We start from the raw sequence: 22,480 nt of genomic DNA, 5'->3' as shown, positions 1-22,480 counted from the left end.
AATGATAACCTTTACATATTTCATGATCATTAAAACTGCAATTTGTAAAACTAACTTTCTATCATACGTAGTCATCAGAACATTAATTTCAACATATCTATTTCACCCTTTTTGTGGTATGCAAAAATCATTGTTTAGGCATATTTCACTACTAACAATCATATGTTGGTCCCAAATAAATGTGCTAGAGAGGGTGAATAGCACTTTTGGCTCTTTCAAAAATTTGCTCAAAGTGAGAACAAATGCAAGTGAAAATGAGGAATGAAAATAAGAGCAAAAACAGAGTAGACAACACAGTATAGTTTAGAGTGGTTCGGTCCAAGACCTACATCCACTACCTTGATTGTTCAATCAAGGATTTTCCAATCAATCCACTAAGAATGGTGAAATTCACAAGCTTTCACCAAGCTTTTACAATGGCTTTTACCAAGCTTAGCCAAACCTTTCATAATAGTTTTTACCAGGATCTACTAAAACCCAACACCTAACTTTTCAAGGCTAAGTTAGAACCTATACTCAATCAAGCAATCCTAACTTGAATCAATCCCTTAGAGTGACTCGCTCACTCTAAGAATACAAGAAGATAAGTGATAAGAGTGTACCTATGATCATACGGTTGATCTAAGTGGTACAAAGTAAAGTGCATATCACAATTACAAAGATAGGAGTTGAGTGTAGTAAATGAACAGAAAATATTTTTTGGTTTTTGAGCTCTCTTGTGTTCTTGGAAGCCTTTTTTTTTAGCCATTGGAAGTCCATTTTATACTTGAAAAATCAGCTCTGAAGTGAGTTAGCAGCAACATAGGATCCTTTTGGAACCTATATTCAGTTTTTCTTTATAGGTACCCATACCTTGATGGGTCTTTGATTGTTAGCAGCAACATAGGATCCTTTTGGAACCCATATTTTTCTTATATTTTGTACATTTCTTTTTATATTGCAATCATAGGATAAATGACCAATTTTATCACAAATTTAACACCTAGATGATGCATTAGCAGAATTTTTCTTATGGTATGCATTTCTTTTAGAGTTTCATTTTTCAAACTTATGAGTGTAGCATTTTCTTCACTTACCTTTTGCAAAGTTTCTGTTTTTCTTTCCAATTCCAATTTTAGAGTTTCAAAATCTGTTTTTGAATGTTCCAATTCAATTTGCAAAAAATTTCTTTGTTCAAAAACAAAGTCCAAGTCAAGTTTAATTTGTAGATATTTTCTTTAAAGTCTTGTATTTGAAAACAAGTTTTTCAAATTCATCATATAAACATTCATATTCTTCTTGAAGTTCATCAACAGAATTATTGCAAGGAGATGAGGATACTTCATATTCATCATCCCATGCCATCAAACACAGGTTTGCTCTTTCTTCAGCTTTTTCTTCCTCAGCTTCAAAACTTGAATTATCACTGTCTGACTAAGTAGCTGCCACCATTGCCTTCTTTGATTTCTTGTTTCTCTTTGCAGTTTCTTCTTTCAGCAAAGGGCATTTTGACTTGAAATGTCCAGGCTTCTTGCATTCGAAATATGTAAGCTCTTCCTTTTTGTTGGAGTCATTTTTGTTTTTGATTTTTCATGAAAAACTTTGGTCTTTTTAAAACCCTTTTCTAGCTAGTCTCCGATTTCTTTTGCCCATCAATTTTCTGAATCTCTTAATAACCAGTGCTAGTTCTTCATCATCATCACAGGATAACTTGTCTAATTCTTCTTTAAGAATACTAGCTTTGAGGGTGATGCACTTCTTCTTTTCTTTAGCTTCCCTCCTATCTTATTCGTCCTCTTCTTTGAGTTCTAGCTTATGAGTAAGGAAAGAACCACAAATTTCATCCAAAGTTATAACATTTAAGTCCTTGGCTTCTCGGATGGCTGTCACCCTAGGCTTCCAATTTTTGGGTAGGCTTCTAAGAAGTTTCTTAACAATTTCATGCTCTGGGATTGGTTTGCCTAGCTGACTAAGTTTGTTTGTGATGTTCGTGAATCTATCTAACATGCTGGTGATATCTTCACCAGGCTCCATCTTAAACATTTCATAATTGTGAGTCAAGAGAGCTATCTTGGACTCCTTGACTTGAGAAGTCCCTTTATGAATAATTTTAAGTTTATTTCACACTTATTTTGCTGTGGTACGGCTTGATACTTTATTGAATTCGGTACGAGTTAGAGCACAATGCAATGTATTGATTGCCTTAAAATTGGTTTGGACCTTTTTGGTTTCAGCCTCGGTCCATTCAACCTTGGCTTAGAGATCATCTCGTTGGTCACCACATTTAAAGTTGAGGGAATGAATGGTCCATCAGTTATGACGTCCCACATCTCATAATCAATTGCTCTAATATATATTGACATCCTGTACTTCAATAAGGATAGTTAAAGCCATCAAACAAAGGTGGTCTGTTTGTTGATTGTCCTTCAGCAACTACTGATTTTTGTAGAGCCATTTGGATCTTCCCAAGGGTGTTAGACCTTAAGAACAAGGGTTTGGCTCTGATACCACTAGTTGGTCCCAAATAAATGTGTTAGAGAAGGGTGAATAACACTTTTGGCTCTTTCAAAAATTTGCTCTAAGTGGGAACAAATGCAAGTGAAAATAAGGAATGAAAATAAGAGCAAAAACAGAGTAGACAACATAGCAGAATTTAGAGTGGTTCGGTCCAAGACCTACATGCACTACCTTGATTGTTCAATCGAGGATTTTCCAATTAATCCACTAAAAATGGTGAAATTCACAAGCTTTCACCAAGCTTTTGCAATGGCTTTTACTAGTATTAGCCAAAACCTTTCACAATAGTTTTTGCCGGGATCAACTAAAACCCAACACCTAACTTTTGAAGGCTAAGTTAGAACCTATTCTCAATCAAGCAATCATTTTTGAATCAATCCCTTATAGTGACTTGCTCACTCTAAGAATACAAGAAGATAAGTGATAAGAGTGTACCTATGATCACACGATTGATCTAAGTGGTACAAAGTAAAGTGCAGATCACAATTACAAATATATGAGTTGAGTGCAGTAAATGAGAAGAGAATATTTTCTAGTTTTTGAGATCTCTTGTGTTTTTGGAAGCTTTTCTTTTTTTTAGCTGTTGGTAGTCCCTTTTATACTTGGAAAATCAGTTCTAAAGTGAGTTAGACAGTTTCTGACTGTTGGAAATAGTTTTATTGCAGTTCTGATCGTTAATCTGTTTTCTAGTGCACAATTTAAATTTTCTTGCAAAATGCTCTTAGTCGACTAACTTATGTCTTAGTCAACTAAGTTGTCTCTATTTTCTGTTTCCAGTTTCTGATAGTGAGCACTTAGTCGACTAACTTATTTCTTGGTCGATTAAGTTGGTTCTGTCTTGAAGTCCAGATTTCTGGTGGTAGCTTCTTAGTTGACTAACCTGATCCTTGGTCGACTAAGTCTTTTCTGTTTCTTAATATTCTTGAACCTGCCAACTTCTTATTTGAATTTTAGCCTACTAACCCTTCATTATTCAATTAAGGAACTTTTGTATTGTTGATCAGTTGTGGCTTCTTATTCATATATATTTTTTATATGTCCCATGGAATTATTTATTTACCATTGGCATACAATTCTTGTCTTGAAAACTCAAGTAGAAATATTAGACACAAATGAATGGGAATGTTTTATTATCATCAAAAACTAATGGAGCCAACATCATATTCCTTTACCATAGCATTTAGTGCAAATTTGCTTAAGCAATTGTCTAAAAATAACTCTTAATACATAAATATCAAATTGTACATCGCTTAATGTTAAGATCTTCATTTTACTCATCGATCCTTAACCATCTGCATTTATAAGATGGACAATTTACTCAATTATCGCATCTTGTCCTTGCGGTCATAAGATCAAAGTTATCTTAAACTTAAGATGCAGAACTCCCTTTTAGAGCATGTCAAAAAATCGGTATTTTCCAAATCCCTTACCTCTGGGGAGATCACATTCAAAACTGATCATTTTTATCATAGGTCGCACTTTGAACCAAATAGAATTTTAAATTGATCTTTAAAGCAATTTGTATATCCGACTCAATTATAGAATTCCATATGGCATTTAGTCTAGAATCAACATTTCTAAGTCACTTGACTTTAAGCTGTCAAATCCACAACTAGCCCTTTCATTCATTGGCTTCGTGTCTATCATGGCAAAATTTAAGTTCATCCTTAGAGCAGATTTATTTACTAGCATTTTACTTCTTGACCACACATCAATTATAATAGTTACTGATTTTTCACCCTTGAGCTAATTCATGCACTTATAACTGTAAACCATAATAGTTCAAATCAAACCTTGGGATCCCATAGTCATTTAATTGAAATCAAAACTAGCTCTCTCTAAGCTGCTATAGATAGATTCATCACATATTTGCGTATAAAATATTTTGGAAGCCCAACACCATTTATATATGGGCATAGCAATCTCAATTAACATAGTACGCTTACGTCCATGCACATAAGTATTGATTTACACCTCCCTCAATGCTTAGATTTATAAACCTCAAATAAATCATAACAATCATTATTCATTCCAGTCAAAGTACGCCCCTTATTACCATTATCACACGAGCTCCTTTATATTGACCTCAATAATGCTCCAATGTCATCCAATTTTTTTTTCATTGACAATCATGGGCTCAAATTATAACTCCATCAAATAAATAAGTTACTACGGACTTATTAGTCGAACTCCACTTTCCTTTATCTTTAATCGGAGGGATATATCATTACATTAACCTTTCATTAGGAGCATTTGCTTAAATCTTTCCAACAACAGCTCGTGTCTCGGGTGGCATCTCAAACTTGGATGACAACGATACTTATAACCTTTATATGTCGTTAGTAAAAGGTAGGTTACTAGGAATATGAGTTTATATATCCTTCTGTTTATGACTTGTGTTGTAGTCACAAATCACAAACAAGACTCTACATTAACTCCGACAACTCCGCTGACTGATACAAGAGTTCCTAGGACTCGACTAAACCTAAGCTCTGATACAAAGTCTGTCACAACCCAAATCCTGGGCCATGACCCGCGCATGCCCTTAATAGGCATAGCTTACCAGACCCAAGCAAGCCTTATTAGAGATTCTCGATAATTCACTATACTCGTGCACCAATCCATATTAGTGCTTAAACCATATACTTTCGTAGCATAACTTGAATCATAATTATAATAATCAATTCAATCTTTAAAACATATAATCATAAGTATGTACAATGAGGTCTAAAGTCTCCAGTTTAATACTTATACCAAGGCCACTATCCATTTACAATTAAATAACCAAAGTTCTACGACTCAATCTCTAACAGCGGAGTGAGTTGGAATGAATTGCTATGAGATGCTTTTACCTATTCGCAATGGACCATAAGTGCCGATGACTTCATGCTAGGCCAATCACTATCTGCAAAAGGGAAATAAGGGGGTGAGTCTCATAGACTCAATGATCATCGGCTTCGTGAGTAGGGAGAAGATGGGAAACAAGCAATAAGCAGATCATTTGAATGATAAAACCAGAATATAAAATGCAAATCTTATAAACAAAACCATAAAGAGGATATTTGTGCCTTGTAAAAATAATATCGTAAAATCATAATACAATGCTTTCTTTTGCGAACAATGTCGAAAATAAGTGTAACAGAAAAAGTTTCAATCACTAGAAACGTTATTGCCATCAAAATATGAAATACAGTATAAAGCTAAGCACGCTCCCAGAATGTGCTGCATGTAAAGAAATCAAGTGTACCGCCACCTAAATTAGCTCATGTTTATCAAGTAAGCACTGAAAGCTTTTATTTAAACAATAGGAGCTGTAGAGAAAATCTTAACTCTCCACCATGCAAGAGAGCACGCGTTGAAAACTCACAAGGCTCTCGAGTAGGAAAGTATAATATCAACACGTGGACCCACTTCCATGTAATAATAATCTGAGAGTCTTACTCCACCATATTCCCATAGCCATGGCAGTTTCTATCAAACCATGTTCTATAAAATAATTACGACGTCATTTACATGCTCAATAGAATGGTTACATATTTAGGAAGTTTGAGAAATCGTTAAAAAACGATATTGCCCCTAATGGTATCATTAAGTCAATTAAGCCTTGAACTAGTTCAAATAGGAATTTTAAGGTGAAATTAAGAGTTTCACAGCTCAGGGATGACTCAAAATGGTAATTCGGAGTTCGAGGATCAATTTGGAGTCAGACCGAAATTTTCACTATCTAGGGGTAAAATGGTCATTTGCCACTTGGAGACAAAATGGGAATTTTTAGAAAAGATTTTTTTGGTCCATTTGACTTATTGGAGTATGATTTAAATATTGGAGTATGATTTGAAGTTTAGAAGTAAAAAATTTTAATTTTGGTATAATTTGGAGTATAAGGGTGAAATGGTAATTTTGCCACCCCGGGGTAAATCGGTAAATTTTCACCCTCGACACTTGTCAAGACCAAGGAATTTTATTCATCATGGAAATGGATAAACATGAGAAATGTGTGGTGGAGAATTAAAGAATTAAAAGTCAAATATTTAAAATTTGAGCCAATAAGGAAATGCCATGTGTCATGTTTTTATTATTTTATTATTTCTTTATAAAAGGGCAAAAAAATCAGCCTATTTCTCCCATAGTGATCAGCCAAACCAAAAGAGAACAGAAACCAAGGAAAAACAAACCCTAGGTGGGACAAATCAAAGAGAAAGTGTTGGAATTCAAGGATTTGATTAAGCAAAGGTAAAATTTCTTTGATTTTGCTAGTGATTTACCTTACCCATGCATTTTTCCTTAATTTCTATGGTTAAATTACATGTTTTCATGATGAAATTATGGCTGGTCAAAATGGGTATAGAGAGAGAAAGATGTTGGAATTGTTTGATTTTGAGTTATGTTGGTGTTTAGAGTTGGTTAAACATGTTTAGAAATAAAACAACAAGAAAAGAATCCATTTTCCCCATGAACCTTCAATGGCCAAAAGTTCCAAGAAGAAAAGTGAAGATAAATTTGCCTAATTGTGTGTTAATTAGTTGTGCTTGGTGAATTGAGGGATTGGAAAAGAAATGGAGAAAGTTGGAGTGAAATTGGATGCATTGGCCAATTTATTGGATGAAAAATCGACTTAGGACAATACCGGGTCTAGATGGCTACCTGTGCATTTGTCATTTCATATCATGCATATATATCGAGCCTGAAATAGCTTATGACTGTTAGACACAATTTAATTGAAATATGTGCTATGGATTATGGCTAGGTGGTGAGCCATTAGATACGGGTAAAGGACTGTACCCGCGGACTGAAAATAGGAGTATATCGACTACTAGAACAGTGAGTAAACTTACTATCGTCTTAATTATCTAGAGTAGATTTATTTAATTGTGTGATTTTATGGAAAAATGGTTTAATTAGAAAATTATTGTGTTTTATGGGAAAATGAGATTTTATAAAATTTTTGAAAATTTAATAATGATTTCAAAAATAGAGTAATTGCAGACCTATACTATGGTTGTGTGGTTTATCCATGATTTTCATTAAATGGCTTATGATAAATGTGGGTATGACTGGTTATTTTTATGATTTAAAGAATATGTGAACTGCTTTGATTTGCCTTGAATGTGTTAAGTGAGCCATGTCATACTATTGTGATTTTATTGGTTGGTGGATTATAAAGTGGGCACTGCAGTGACGGGGGTTCCGTGGGCCAACCTAATTAGAGGGGCATGGTTCCTAATTATTGAGCTTACCTCGATTGGAGAGGCGCATAGGATAACTCCCGAGGTAGGATTTGAGTACACTTCAAGTTGGCCACCACGTGAAATTGGGACTCAGCCAACGCCAAGGAACGGCTGTGTTGTCATAGGTGAAATGTGTTTGTGTGTGTGACAATAAACAGCCTTGGCGATCTCGGTAAAATACCTCCGCGGGGTATCCCCGAGAATGGATTTTTGGCAATGGCCAAGTTTTTGAAAAGTGCATAAGCCATGTTGAGTAATTGGATGAAATCCAATTATTTATATGGGTTGGGATGAATTATTTTAATTGTCTCCTATTACTCAGCTTTAGATTATTTTGATGATATCTATCTACTCACTGGGATTTTATAATCTCACCCCTTCTTCCTATACATTTTTCAGGCTCAGGACAATTTGTTGATAGTTGATTAAGACGAGAATTAATCTCGGAGTTGCATCTTAGAAAGTAAGGGTTCGTAGCCCTACATCTTCTTAGTCAGTTGGGGGCCCACGTGTCACTGTAAAAGTAATTTATTCTTCAGTTATTTAATTTAAAATATGTATGAATATATTTAGCTTTTACACCATGTTTTTGGCGAGTTTTGGTATTTTCGAAGAAAAATGACGAAAATGCCCTTGTGAGCCAGAAAGTAATATTTTATTGTTTTGATTTGGAAATGACTTATGATTTTTTTTTGAAATGTGAGATTTAATAACTATCGCTCATTGGGGAGATGCAGAAGCTGATGCTAAGCCTTGCGAGGTTTCGATCGGCATTCGGGGTAATGAGTGCCTATCGGGACGTCACGGCAGTTGTCACGGGCTCGATGGGAGTTTCGGGTTGTGACAGTTTCCACGATGTTGGCTGACATCGAAGAATCAAGCGGTCGCTACCGCGTACATCTGGGAGTCTTACTCAATCGGGGTCACTTATGGCCTAGCCAAGTATACATATCATAGGTCGTGGCCCCCGCTATGCCTAATCGCCTGTTGGCGATCCAAAGGTTCTCTAGCTAGAGCTCACTTGTGCATGAAGGTCACAATTAACCGAGGTGACAGTCGGCCTACTCTCGACGCACTTGGTTTGTCAAAACCATTTTCAAAAATTACATTGAGGTTTCCAAGTCTTTCACTTAAAACCATTTGAAACCAAGGTTCCATAACCCTTTAAATTACTTTTCACATAAAAAGGCATGGTGTATTCTCTTATACAAAAATCGGACTAAAACTAGTGCTCAAATCTTGCATTTTAAATCATTTAACTATTTCATTTAAACTATGCATATCACAGAAAAATACAAGGCATAGATTTTGAATGCAAAACAGTATAAAAGGGCTTGTTTCTCGGTTTCTAAAACACTTTATGTATGTAGCTCATCTATAGATATATCCAAAAAAAATTTCAAAACAACTTGCATCCATAATTTACTACGAGTCCTACTAGCCCATGCTTTCCACAATAACAGTGTATAAATCATTATAAATCCATTTAGAAATCACCTATTGAGGCTAACAGCTCATGCTTTCCATAATTGCATTTAATGAAATTTGGCAACGTTTATAAAACGTATAACATTATATAGCCATGGAAATTTTTAAAATAAGCACCCTCTACTCACCTTACAATAGCGGGACACTTCATTGCTATTGATTTGGATGCGTATCTCGTTATTTTTACTTGTCGGTAGCTCGTTATTTCCTCTGGCACGCCACCACGGTACATTACCTTTACTTTTGCGCTTCCTAGCAACAATCCAAATTCAATATCTTTAGTATACATCATTTTTACTTTTCTTTTTCATTCAATCATGAATCCTTATTCAACTAACTTATATCTTGACACATTTTTACCAAAGTTGCCTTTATGCTTTACTTGTGAAATTCTTTAAATTATAATTACCGGTAGTTTATTTAGAACATCAAGTGCCCATTTCAACCTTTCCAATGATTTTTATTCAAATTCATCATATATTTTCTCAACATAAACCACATATATGGCAGCAATAATCATTCTCAATTTCACTCAATTATTTCCAAGGTTACATGCATCCTTATCTATTTAATTTTTAATACTTTGTTTCTCAATCCTCTATCCACCTTGTTCCTTTTTCATTTCTTTCAAACAACATGCCATACAAACTTAACAATTTTCAACTAGCTTATACAAATAGATCCTTTCAACAACCATACTTTCTCACAATATTCAACTAACCGTAGGCTTTAAAACATAGTGTTAAGCTTACCGCTTTCCTCTTCCACTTTGAGTCCATCATGTACCCATGGGTTTATTGGCTTGTATATCACCAATTTTTCTCCAATCAAGCCAATCTTTGCTTATCTTATCCACATTAACACCAAATAAAACATAAAATTAACCAAAATTAGATTGATTCACCTAAAATAATTAAATAAAACCTACTAATTTCTATGCATTACTACAAAATCCTAGCCAAATTATTATCAAATTAAGCTCAAATAACTCTATATCATAGAGTTATCACACCCCCAAACTTAAGATCTACCTAGTCCTCGAGCAAAACATAGAAAAGAACCTAAGTTACGAAAATCAAATTCAGTTCAAGAAAACTAAAATAAATATAATTACTCCTACTACTACTACTACTATTACTATTACTACTGCTAGAGATAAAGTGCACCAACTCAATGATTCTTTATAATTTCCTCAAAAGTATGTCTATCAATCATTAACCTCAGGAAAAATAAAAGTCTCATTCATATTCATGTTTCAATTTTAATGCAAGCACATTCTCGAATGGATTTCCGTGTGTGTGTGAAATCTTTTACCAAGAATATCATGACATCCGGATGAGTTTATGTCAATACAAATTTCAAATTAGTACTAGATTTCCATAGGTTTACTTTTCATCTCTCTCTCCACTAATGTAGACCAATACAAAGCTAGGGATCAATAGGACTTTATAAAGCTTGTAATGTATGGCTAGGGTCAAGGTATGATAAAGGATATTAATGTGGCTCAAATCACCTGTAGTACCCCGTACTTTGACATGGTGGCTAATAAAGCTCATCAAATGCTCATTTAAGGTTGATTACTGAGTTAAAAGGGTAATTTAGAAGTGAGCCTGTGAAACTTCAACCTTCATAGACACGTAACTAGAAGTAGACACGATAACAATGACTAGGGGTAATTTCGTCATTTCTCTTGGTGAGCTCCTACGAGTTAGTTTTCTGATGTTATTTACACCTAAGTAGGCCTAAGGCATAAATGAATTATGAAAATAAGGATAAAATAACAAAGAAAATAGATATAGTGATGACTTCTGTAGTAGGGACAAAATGGTTATTTTGCACCTTTAGTCAAAATTTTTAAGTTTTTGTGAACTCGAGTGCTTCTACACCATTATGGACTTTGTCTCAGTGTCTCAAGAGTAAAAAATTGAACCAAAGGAAAGAAGAAGACAAAGTAACCTTATGGAGGGTATTTTGGTAAATTACATGAGAATTGGATAAACTTTAGATATAAATATCTAAAGCTTCAGCAACTTCCAGCAACTTCTTCTTTTTCCCTATCTCTTCTCTCCAATTCACGTTTTTCTTCATCCTCCATGGGAGGGAACCTTGAAACTTCCATATCTTTTTCAAGTTAATCCCAATTCTCATGCTTGTGAGCACTTTTCCATAGGGTTTTTCATGCTCCTTCACTTCCACACCTCAAGGACCCTCAAAAGTCTTTCCTCAATACTTTCTCTCACTAGTTGGAAGTTTAGAGAGAGAAAAATAGAGATTTTCTATGATAGCTTGAGTATTCTTGAGAAAGAATTCAACTACAAATTCACCAAGGTTCTAATAAGGCCTCACATGTCCATTTGGAGCATTAGTTAAGTCTAGAGTCAAGCAAAAAAATCAAAAAGATCGGTGAATGAACTTGCATTTCAAAATTGTTTTGGGAATGTGAATGTATTTGCACAAAACATTTGAATGATTTTATCCAACTTTTCTTTTAAAAAAAAATAGGTGCCTTGGGAACAAGCCCTTGATAAATTATTTTGATGTGGTGAAATGTGAAAAAAAGAAGAAGATGAATTCATGTGTCCCTCTATTTTTGTTGATATACACATATATAAGTATATGTTGTGCCTTGATAAATAATAATTATGTGATGATGATGACCCGACTATGGGCGAGTAGGGAGTGTACATAAGCCGATGATGACCTAGTTAAGTGCGAGTAGGGAGTGCACATGAGCCGATGATGACCCAGCTATGTGCGAGTAGGGAGTGCACATGAGCTGATGATGTTGAAATGTGCGAGTAAGGAGTGCACATGATGAGGAATGAAGTGGGGTGGTGTACTTGTTGATATATGTTTATATATGTATATGTGATAGCAAGTTTATGATTATAATATGTGATTGTTTTGAATGTTGATAACTTGATTATTGTCAATGTGTTCACTTTGATGTGCAATATGGTAGGGATGGATTTTGTGTTATGTGAAAACCCCTTAATTGTCATCTGCCCTGAATCTCGCTGCAGTGAGAATGCATTCTCATTGCAGTGAGAAACTCACGAGTGGTGGGAGCACAAACCAGCCCTATTTCTCGCTACAGCAAAAAAGAATTCTCGCTACAACGAAAATGGATTCTCGGTGCAGCGAGAAACTCTTAGGTAGACCCAAAATTCTGGTATAGTTTTTCCACTTTCACAATGATTTTGACCACCTTCCACTCAGAACTGGGCAAATTGGTAAACATCAAAGTTGTATTCTAGCTTCTTAACTTTCTGATGGTCTAAAAATCAGGTCAATTGGACTTTTTTAGTGGGAGATATGCTAAAAAAACCAAAATATATGCAAACTAAGACTGTTTCTCGCTGTAGCGAGAAACTTGCTGCCATGCTTGCTACCTTGCTTAATTTTGACCTATTTTTCACCCATTTAACTTCATGGATTGATCATGGGTTTTTGTAACACTATGAGGTTATTAACCAAAGTTTGAAATGAGGGGTTTTTAGTAAGAAATTAAATCAATTGCATTGTTTTTGAAACAAGTGCATCATGATTTCCAAGTTCTCTTTATCGATTGCTTGTTCCCTTCTTATATTCACTCACTGAGTTTTATTCTCACATTTTTAAACTTCATGTTTTCAGATTCGAAGATAGTTGGGACCTAGATTGAGTGTCCACGTATGCTCATCCTCTTGGTAGGTACTATGGCATCTCAGTAGCTGTACCTTCACCCACGGTCACTCCGTTGACGGTCAAGGATCTGTTACCTGTGAACACGCATATGTACTGAAATCCTCTAGTATCCATGTTATAAGTCAAATATGTATATTTGATTATTGATGCCACTAGGAGTTGGCAGACGGGTGACATTATTTTGACATAATAAAATTGTAAGTATTGGGTCACTATAAAACGTTACTGAAATATTTTAGTTGAGAAGTACAACACATGGTTTTAAAGATGGATGGAATGAGGCACAGGATCTCATACAGAGGCTTGCTTGGGCCTAGTGGGCTATGCCCATTCAACCCATGCTCCAGTCATGGCTCGAGATTTGGGCTGTGACATCACCCTAAGCACATAATTATTCTAGGACCTATATATAGAGCTCTTATTTTCCTTCTCCTAGTACACATTTTCTTCCACATTTGAACTTTTCTTTCATCCAACACTTTTTTTGTTCACAATTTCACACCCCCAAACTTATTTTCTTTGTATTGTAGGTAGTGGGGTTATTTTTCATATTTTGAACCTTTTTCCTTCTTTTTTTTTTTAACATCAACGTCACCTTTCCACTTTTCCACCTTTTCAACATTTAGCTCAATTTATATTTCCTAAAACAATATACATGCTTAGGAGTGAGGGTTGCAAAATTGGAAATTTAATTTTAAGGCTAAGCTCAATTATTATGTAGTTAAACAAAGAAAAGGGAAATTAGGCTCAAAAGGGGTATACTAGGGATAAAAATTTAATAAGGTTGGCTTTTTAGGCTCAAACTGTCCAAAGATGGCCTAGATCATCTCCCTAACTAAGTATTGCCTAGGATTTCGCTTCGAGAGAAAATCAAATAAATTCTAGAATTCATGACATAATCTAAAATTCTCATCAATATAAACCTTCTCTAAATATTCATAATAATTCAAAGTAAAAGATATAGTGCTCAAAATTGTGGAAATCACATCCTAACAATGATACTTAACAAAAAATTTAGCATGAATCCAAACAAAAACCTTATTTTTTTAAAAGTTAAGAATTTAAGACCACTAGTTATCATCATTGGATAAAAAAAACATTGAAAAAATTAGCACAACTTTACTCTAGATTCCTAAAATTCAACAAAAATTAAATTCTTTTACCAACAAATCCTAAATTATTTATAAATCTAGATAAACATGCACATAAAATTAAATCTAAAACTTTCCACAAAATATTCACCATCAGAAAAATAAATTCACCCCCCCAAACTTAAACTAAACATTGTCCTTAATGTTAGAAAAAATAAAAGAAAAGTAAAGAATACTCCCCTGATGATTAGATGAATTTTCTAGAAGCTCTAATCCTCCTCCTTATTGTTACTTTCCTCATTGCCACTTGGAGAAAATTTTTTTACTACAAAAAAAATAATTAATTAACTAATGTAGAGAAATAAAATAAAAATATTTGAAAAGAAAAATAAATAGGAAAAACATTTTTGTTGGGTAATGGGTAAATGGGTAAATGGGTTAGTGGGTAAGTGGGTAAATGGTTAGTCCAAATAAAAAAAAAGGGTTTGGGTTGGGTTACATTGGGCAGCCCAATTAAGGGTAGTGGGTAGTGGGCTAGTACAAATGTGGAGGGAATTGGGCTACCCAATTGAGGGTGGTGGGTAATGGGCTACCAATTGGTAGCCCACTTCAAGGGGTTGGTGGGGGGGGGGGGGGGGGGGGGGGGACGGCCTACCCTATAAAAGGCCTTTTTCTTTTTTTCAAGAGTGAGCGGCGGCTCCAAGCCTAGTGAGCCACAGCTCACATTGTTGGAAGCTCGCTAAGCCATGGCTTCCCATAGTGCGAGTTGCGGCTTGCCACTTTATTTTAAAATTTATTTATTTTTTAAATTTTTTTTATGAACCTGCACAAAATAAAAAAAGTGTTAATAATTTAATAATTAAATAAATAAAGATAAAAAATAAAAGAAAGTAACTTAAAGTGCTTGGGTTGCCTCTCAAGAAGCGCTTTTTTATAGTCACTAGCTTAACTTTGGTTAAGATTTGAGTTTGCATGGAAAAAGCTTGAGGTATGAAAGTAGCCTCCTCCTAAGATGAGGTTGTAGTGCTTTTAACTCAAGATTTGGTGCTTGCTCAACCCAAGAGGGTGGAATAGGCTGATTTTTACCCGACTTGTCAAATTGAGTTCTTTTTGAATAATGCGTTATTGCTATAACCTCCTTAAATAAATTATCAACTGTATCCATAAAAAGTATGGAAGGCACATATGGCTTGACTTGTTGTGATGTAGATATTTCCTCTTCTTGCTTAATTTCTTCATCTTGAACTTGATTGCTGGAAGTACTTCCTTGATCTACTTTATCTCCATCATCTTGAAGTCTATTATTGATGGCATTAGCTAGTTGACCCATTTGTATCTCAAGATTTCGGATTGATTCTGCTTGACTTTGAATGATGGCATCAATCCTTGTCATGAAGGCATCTGTCTTTGTCATGAAAGCATCAGTCTTTGTCATGAATTGTATGAACATATTCTCCATTGAAGGTTTTTTCTCTAGCATAAGAGCTCTAAGTTGTGACTGAAAACCATTAAGGAAAATAGGCTGTGATGAATTTGTAGGACCATGATCATTACTCCATGAAAATTTTTCGTGATTCCATCTTGAATTGTAATTGTTAGAGTATGACTTATTTTGTTGCCCATCGAAGCTTCCATCAAATTACATTGATTCATAATAGGCTGGACAACAATCACTTGAATGCCTATCTCCATAAAACTCGCATGTAACAAAAGAATTTTTAAAAGCATTATCACCCCAAGTGTTAATTTTCTGAGACAAAGCATCTACTTGGGTGGCTAAAACACTAATTGCATCCAATGCATAATCACTAGCAACCCTCCTAGGCACAAATTCTTCAGATGGCCACAGATAGTTCATCACCTCAATCAAAAGTATATGAAAATAAAAAGAAAAGTTTGAAGTAAGATTAGGAATGCTTGGTATTAGTATTAACAAGAAAGAATTAAAATCAATTTCCTGGCAACGGCTCCAAAAACTTGTTGTTGAATTTTCTACTCACGCAAGTGCACGTATCGTTAACAAGTAATATAGTAATGAAGTAGAGTATCGTTCCCATGGAGAATTGTTTAATTCCTACTATTAACTACTAAAATTATAACACCTTAATTTTATCCAAACAATTAAAATAAAAAAATTTATAACTAATAAACTAAAACTAAAATTAAATATTAAATAAATCTCACTTAACTACCAGGCCTAAGATTATAATATCCCTCTATACTTCATCTGATTATTGTCTCTCTCTCTCTTAACTCAGGTTAATGGATTAAATTACTAACCTAGAGTCCTAAATTATTTACAAGTCTTTGTCGAGTTTCTTATAAAAATACCTCTCCCACTTAATTTACTACATGTCTATGCAAATTAAATTGAAGAAAGATTCATTAAGTTTGTGCTCTAATCCTGACTACGTATGGCTTATAAGTGTATGTCTACCCCATATGCAAATCAAACCACCTAATCAACTAAGTGTATTCGATCATACGCTATTTTATTCAAGATCTACTTAAATCTCCTTTGTCAAGGTTTAACCTAGGTTTCCAATTCAATCTAATTGGTGATCAGACAATTAGAAGCATTAAGAACAGAATAAAATAAACAACTTAAATCTATCAAACATAAGTAAAAGAGAGATAAATAATTCATACTATATATTGAGTTCAATCATAATCTTAGATTAAAAATATAGTTCCCCATCAAGTCACACATCATCATTGAATAAAATATAAACATTAAAACCAAACCAAGAAAATAAGAGAATAAAAGAAAATATGAAAAAACTCAAGAATTGTATTCTTGATCTTCAAATCTCCCTGAATTCTGCAAATTCTTCTTAGCTTCAATGACTCTGTTGCTTGACTCTCAAATGTCAATCTAGTGTTTCTCTTTTCTTTTCTTTTTAAGTTCTCCAAAAAGTTGTTTTCATAAGCTTTGAAGTTAGGCCAAGTTGGGTAAAAAAAGAAGTCAATTTCAGTTGGGATTTCCTCATCAAACTATATAAGTCTCAGTTTTGCCAAATTAATTATCAGAAATCGCAATTGCTTTAAGACTACTGCAGTATGTCAACTTTGACAGACTTTTTGATCATCCTACAAGCCGAACTGGGAGAATTAGTAAACATAAAAGTTGTATATCGTTTTCTTATCTTTCCAATGGTCCAAGAATTGCTTCATTTGAAGCTTTGTGGAGAAAGTTATGGTCAAAATACCGAAACATATGCATTGGAAGTCTGCACCTCAAAATTGCATTCCTTCTTCCATTAAAATTATTCTTTCAAACACCTACAAAAGTACAAATAAATCAATAACAACCTATCTTAGCCACATTAACACCAAATTAAATATAAAATTAACCAAAATTAGATTGACTTACCTAAAATAACTCATTTAAAATAATTAAATAAAATATACTAATTTCTATGCATTACTACGAAAACCTAGCCAAATTATTATCAAAATTAAGTTCAAATAACTCTGTATCATAGAGTTATCACATAGTGTAAAAATCACCTTTTAAACTTGAGCTTGCACCTTGGTGCTCAACTGGGCTCTTGGCCATGAAAACATACTTCAGTAAAAGATGCATTGTACCATAAAAGGCTACGAATCCATAACATGTTCAATAACCATATTATAAACAAAACTATAAGGTTTTTGGGAAAGAAGATAAAAGACCATTTTTTTTTTAAAAAAAGATGGTATTTATGTCTTAAAATTTTGATTTGATATTGGGTCTCATTGTTTTAACTGTTGACCAATAATTTTAATATTCAACGGGCTAAAAGTATCATTTTAAAGCAAGAGGGGCCAAGGATTCCTTTTAGAGTGATTGGAAGGGGATTTCGGCATTTTACCCTTGGTTTTTATCCTAGTACTTTATAGGTTGGAATTGTAATTTATACATAAAGGGATAGAATTAAATCAGTCAACCGATATCACAAAAAGAATGATCATATTTTGCTTCTTAATATGCATTTGGTGGATTAATGCACTAGTCAACAAGTGAACATTTTTATTGAGAAATGGGATTTGCCTAGATAACCTTTAATTCAATTATAAATTATTAATAATTTATTAATTGCTATATGTCACTATCTATCATATTTAAAATTAAATTATAAATTGAATAAATATGAAATAAACATGGCTTTATTTAAGTTCATGTATTCTTGATTCAAAGGGTCCAATTTGTATACCCTATTATTCAAGTAATAAAAAGAATTACTTCTATTGTTTTCAAATTGAATGTTCAGTTTTCATATAATATAAAGTTTTAGAAATGTAGTATTTTTTTCGTATTATACAAGTTTTGTTCTTGGAGTGACATAAAAGTAATAAAAAATAAAAAGTTAAAATATTTCTATTATGATAAAGTGGATTTTATTTAAAATATTGGAATATATTAGACATAATAACTGAAAAAGTCTCTAAACTGGTAAAGAAAATTCAAATGAATCCTTATTTTTCTATTGCATTCAATTAAGCCATTACACTATTATTTTTAGTGAAATAGGTTCTTATGACTAACGGTTAACTAATTGTTATTAGTTAAAATGTCACTTGTCAATTTATGCCCATATGATATTAACATGACACTAACATGAAAAGTAAAAATATCGTATGACTATGTTATCATGCCACATCATTATCCATTATGACATTTAGCATGCTGTATCAACGTTACGTGACATAAAAATGAGAAGAGTCATTATAACCAATAGTTAGTTAATAATTAATTATAAAGGTTTATTTGATTCAAAATAAAAATATAAAAGTTTGATTAAACACAATAAAGGAATAATAACTTATTTGAATTTTCTTAAATAGTTCAAAGTGTTTTTACGTATTATGTCAAGATATTAAGATCTACTCGCACGTTTGGTTCACAAAAGGAAATAAAGAGGAATAAATAATTGCTTTGTGAGAATTGAAAAATATAAAAATGAATAGAATAAAATAATTATTATATAGTTTGGTTTATGGAATGGAATAAGACATAAATTACTATTATGACTTATTCGAATATTTGGTTGATAAAAATAATTTTGAAATAACAAAGGAAAGAGTGATAAAAAGATTAGAACTCTCTTTATTATAATACTTGATTTTTAAATTAAAATATTTATTTTTATAATTTATAAAAAAATCAATATATTTTTATGCAAAACTTTAATATGATTATTTTTTAAAAAATATAAATAAATTAGAATTTATTTAAAATAGTAATAATTTAGAATTTAAATATTAATATGGTTATTTTATTTCTTCTTTATTTTTTATATATTAAAATATTAAAATATTAATTTAATTTTAAAATTTAAAAAATTATTTTTTATAATTTATAAATAAAACTTTAAACTTTTATTTTAATATCTTTTTTTTTATTTTATTTTCTTTCGTCTCCATTGGTGTGCTACGAAGGCTGGATCTAGCCACTATGGTGCCACATCGGTGCTTCTTGCGGCTCGATATCGCCCTGGATTGCCAAATCCGACATTTCCTGCAGCTAGATTCGGCATTTCCTCAGTTGGATCTAGCCCGAGTATATAAAAAGAGATTATTATAATTTTTGAAAAGAGAAAAAATGAAAAGAGAAAATTGGAGGAAACCGGGTCCAGTATGCAGTCCATCGGAGACGGTATAAATACTTCACCAACCACAGGTGGATGAATAATATAACTCAAATCTGATTCTGTCCCTCTTGAATGAGTATGTCATTAAAACCTTACCATATTTTCATCTTTTCAGGTCTTGTTTCATACACATTATATATATAAGAATAGACAGGGCATCATTCTCACAGAAGAAAAATGGTGGGCGGACAAGAGAGAAAAGGTTCAGGGACTTCCGGGGTTTTTCCTCTATCAGAAGAAGAAATTAGTACGGTAGATTTACTTCATACAACTACAAATACAAAAAGGCCTGCAGGATGGAGAGCTATGCCTTTCATCTTAGGTGCACATACATGTCTCCCTGTTATATTGTAGCTATATATACGTGGCATTTCTGGCACTGTTGTTTAATATGTTTATCCTTAGTCTTCTGAAAATGGGGTGGCGCTTTCTATCTGCAGGGAATGAAACGTTTGAGAGATTGGCGTCGTTCGGGTTGATGGCAAATTTTATGGTGTATCTACAGAGGGAGTATCACATGAACCAGGTCCAGGCAGCAACCATCCTTAACGGCTGGTCTGGCGCCTCCAATTTTGCGCCAGTTATTGGTGCCTTTGTCTCTGACGCATTTATTGGAAAATTCTGGACCATTGTTTTCGGATCCTTTTCATCTCTCCTGGTATGCCTGTAATCTTTTATTATATATTTACAATTTACAAGTCTATGTCAGCCTCTCTTTCTAAATCACTAATCTCACTTGCATACATAGTCCACAAAGGCATGACAACTATTTGAAATTAGGGGGAAATAGGAAGAAAAAAGGAAATTGTTGAAACTAGGATTTTTTATTTCGTTCTACATTTCAATACACATGCTTTAATTTTCAGTCGAGAAAGGGGCTATTATAGCTTCCAATAATAAACACATCCGGAAATATGGGAAACACCTAGGAGAATTATTTTGCGTGGATTGATTCATTGGATTTTTATCAGATCTCTTGAAAATTAGAGAACTAAAGTATTGTCGGTATAATTACACTAATTCATAGTCTTATAAGGGCCTTAGTTTTGCCCTTTTTTGTATATGCCTGATTAATAATACGTCATGTCAACCACTGATTGGCAGGGAATGACGATCATGACTTTAACAGCTTTGTTACCACAGCTGCGTCCTCCGCCTTGCACCCTTGAAGAACAACTACATGGCCAATGCATAGGCTACAATAAAGCCCAACTTGGCATTTTGATTCTTAGCTTGTGCTGGTTGTGCATTGGCACTGGTGGAGTCAAGCCATGCAGCATTCCCTTCAGTGTTGATCAATTTGATTTAACAACTGAAGAAGGGAGGAAAGGAAACAACAGTTTTTACAACTTGTACTATACCACTCAAACAATTGTCTTGTTGATTACTCAAACTGTAGTGGTTTATATCCAAAATGATATTAGCTGGGCCTTAGGTTTTGGGATACCGACCTTTTGCATGCTCTTTGCAATTATTTTGTTTTTTGTTGGAACAAAAATTTACATATATGTAAAGCCAGAAGGAAGTGTTTTTGCTGGGGTAACACAAGTGTTTGTTGCCGCTTACAAAAAACGCAAGCTTAATCTTCCAGCTGATGGAGTAGATAGGCAATTCTATGATCCTCCATTGAAGAGAGGCTTGCTTCTAGAACTCCATCTTACCAGACGGTACAGGTAATATGTTTGGGCTGGGTAAAGTGTACAAATGAAACTAATTTCGTTCGTTTTCTGATCGTTTCTTTTTATTTTGCTTCCTTAGTTGCTTTAATAAAGCGGCTCTAATTGAGGGTGACGAAGTGAATTCTGAAGGTGTTTGTGTGAATCCGTGGAGGCTTTGTAGTGTCCAACAAGTTCAAGATGTTAAATGCCTAGTAAATATTATCCCGATTTGGCTTACCAGCATCCTTGGCTTCCTTGCCATGAATCAACAAGGAACATTCACGGTATCACAAGCCTTGAAGATGGACCTGCACTTTGGTCCCTATATAAAAATCCCAGCTGGTTCAGTTGGCGTCATTACACTGATTGCAATTGCGGTATGGCTTCCATTTTATGATAGAGTCTTGGTACCAGCGCTTGAAAAAATCACGAAGCAAGAAGGTGGGATCACACTTCTCCAAAGAATAGGAATTGGGAATCTGTTCTCAATCCTAACAATGTTAGTTTCCGGATTAATTGAAACAAAGAGAAGGCATTCAGCCCTGTCGCACGGTGGCCCTGATGGAGTTGCTCCAATGTCAGTCATGTGGCTAGCTCCTCAGCTTGTCCTGATTGGCTTCTCCGAGATATTCAGCATCGTTGGACTAATAGAATTTTACAATAAGCAGTTCCCTGAGCATATGAGAAGCATCGGAAATTCTCTAATCTATCTCACCTTTTCTTTGGCAAGCTACGCAAGCAGCTCTGTGATCACCGTTGTGCATAGTGTCACCGAAAGGAAAGGCTCCAATTGGTTGTCTGACGACGTCAACACAAGCAAATTGGACTATTTCTACTTCCTAATAGCAGGATTGTCTTTACTGAATTTCGTCTTCTTTCTGTTTTGTGCTCGAAGATATCACTACAAGGGTAGCGTAAAAATAATAATGTAAAAGCAGATTCATGTCTGAACTTTAATTGCTTTGTGAAAGCAGGATTTCTTGCTATTTGCATATGAAGAAGAGACCTGTATAAATAGCACAGCTTGAAGCAAAATAAATAGCAAAATAGCTTGGGATAATAGTAATGTAGTCAAGCAATAAAGGAAGTTTCCAAATCCATCTTGTCTGAATGCGTAATTCTTAAATTAGTTATTGTTCATTAACTTTTCTGCTTTGAAAAATCTTAGAACATGGTTCATTCATTCTTTTGTACTTAAA

General features: G+C 33.9%; 1 protein-coding gene across 1 annotated transcript; it reads left to right on the top strand.

Annotated features, from left to right (window-relative positions):
- Positions 1 to 19,914: 19,914 nt before the first annotated feature.
- Positions 19,915 to 22,213, top strand: LOC18609285 (putative protein NRT1/ PTR FAMILY 2.14). The gene is made up of 4 exons (XM_018114956.2): positions 19,915 to 19,945; positions 20,064 to 20,281; positions 20,728 to 21,296; positions 21,382 to 22,213. Exons 1-4 carry the CDS (start codon positions 19,930 to 19,932, stop codon positions 22,211 to 22,213), a joined length of 1,635 nt encoding a protein of 544 aa, XP_017970445.2. The 5' UTR covers positions 19,915 to 19,929.
- The last annotated feature ends 267 nt before the right edge of the window (positions 22,214 to 22,480 follow it).

This window comes from Theobroma cacao, chromosome 2 (assembly GCF_053813885.1).
Source record: "Theobroma cacao isolate CCN51 chromosome 2, ASM5381388v1, whole genome shotgun sequence".
Taxonomy (NCBI): Eukaryota; Viridiplantae; Streptophyta; class Magnoliopsida; order Malvales; family Malvaceae; genus Theobroma; species Theobroma cacao.
Note: the sequence above shows the minus strand (reverse complement) of the source record. Positions and strands in the feature narration are given on the sequence as shown.

Bases quoted from the DNA above. Each gene is read 5' to 3' on its own strand.
- LOC18609285 (XM_018114956.2), top strand. The intron at 20,282-20,727 runs GTATGCCTGTAA...ACTGATTGGCAG, and splicing joins GATCCTTTTCATCTCTCCTG to GGAATGACGATCATGACTTT. The intron at 21,297-21,381 runs GTAATATGTTTG...TTGCTTCCTTAG, and splicing joins CATCTTACCAGACGGTACAG to TTGCTTTAATAAAGCGGCTC.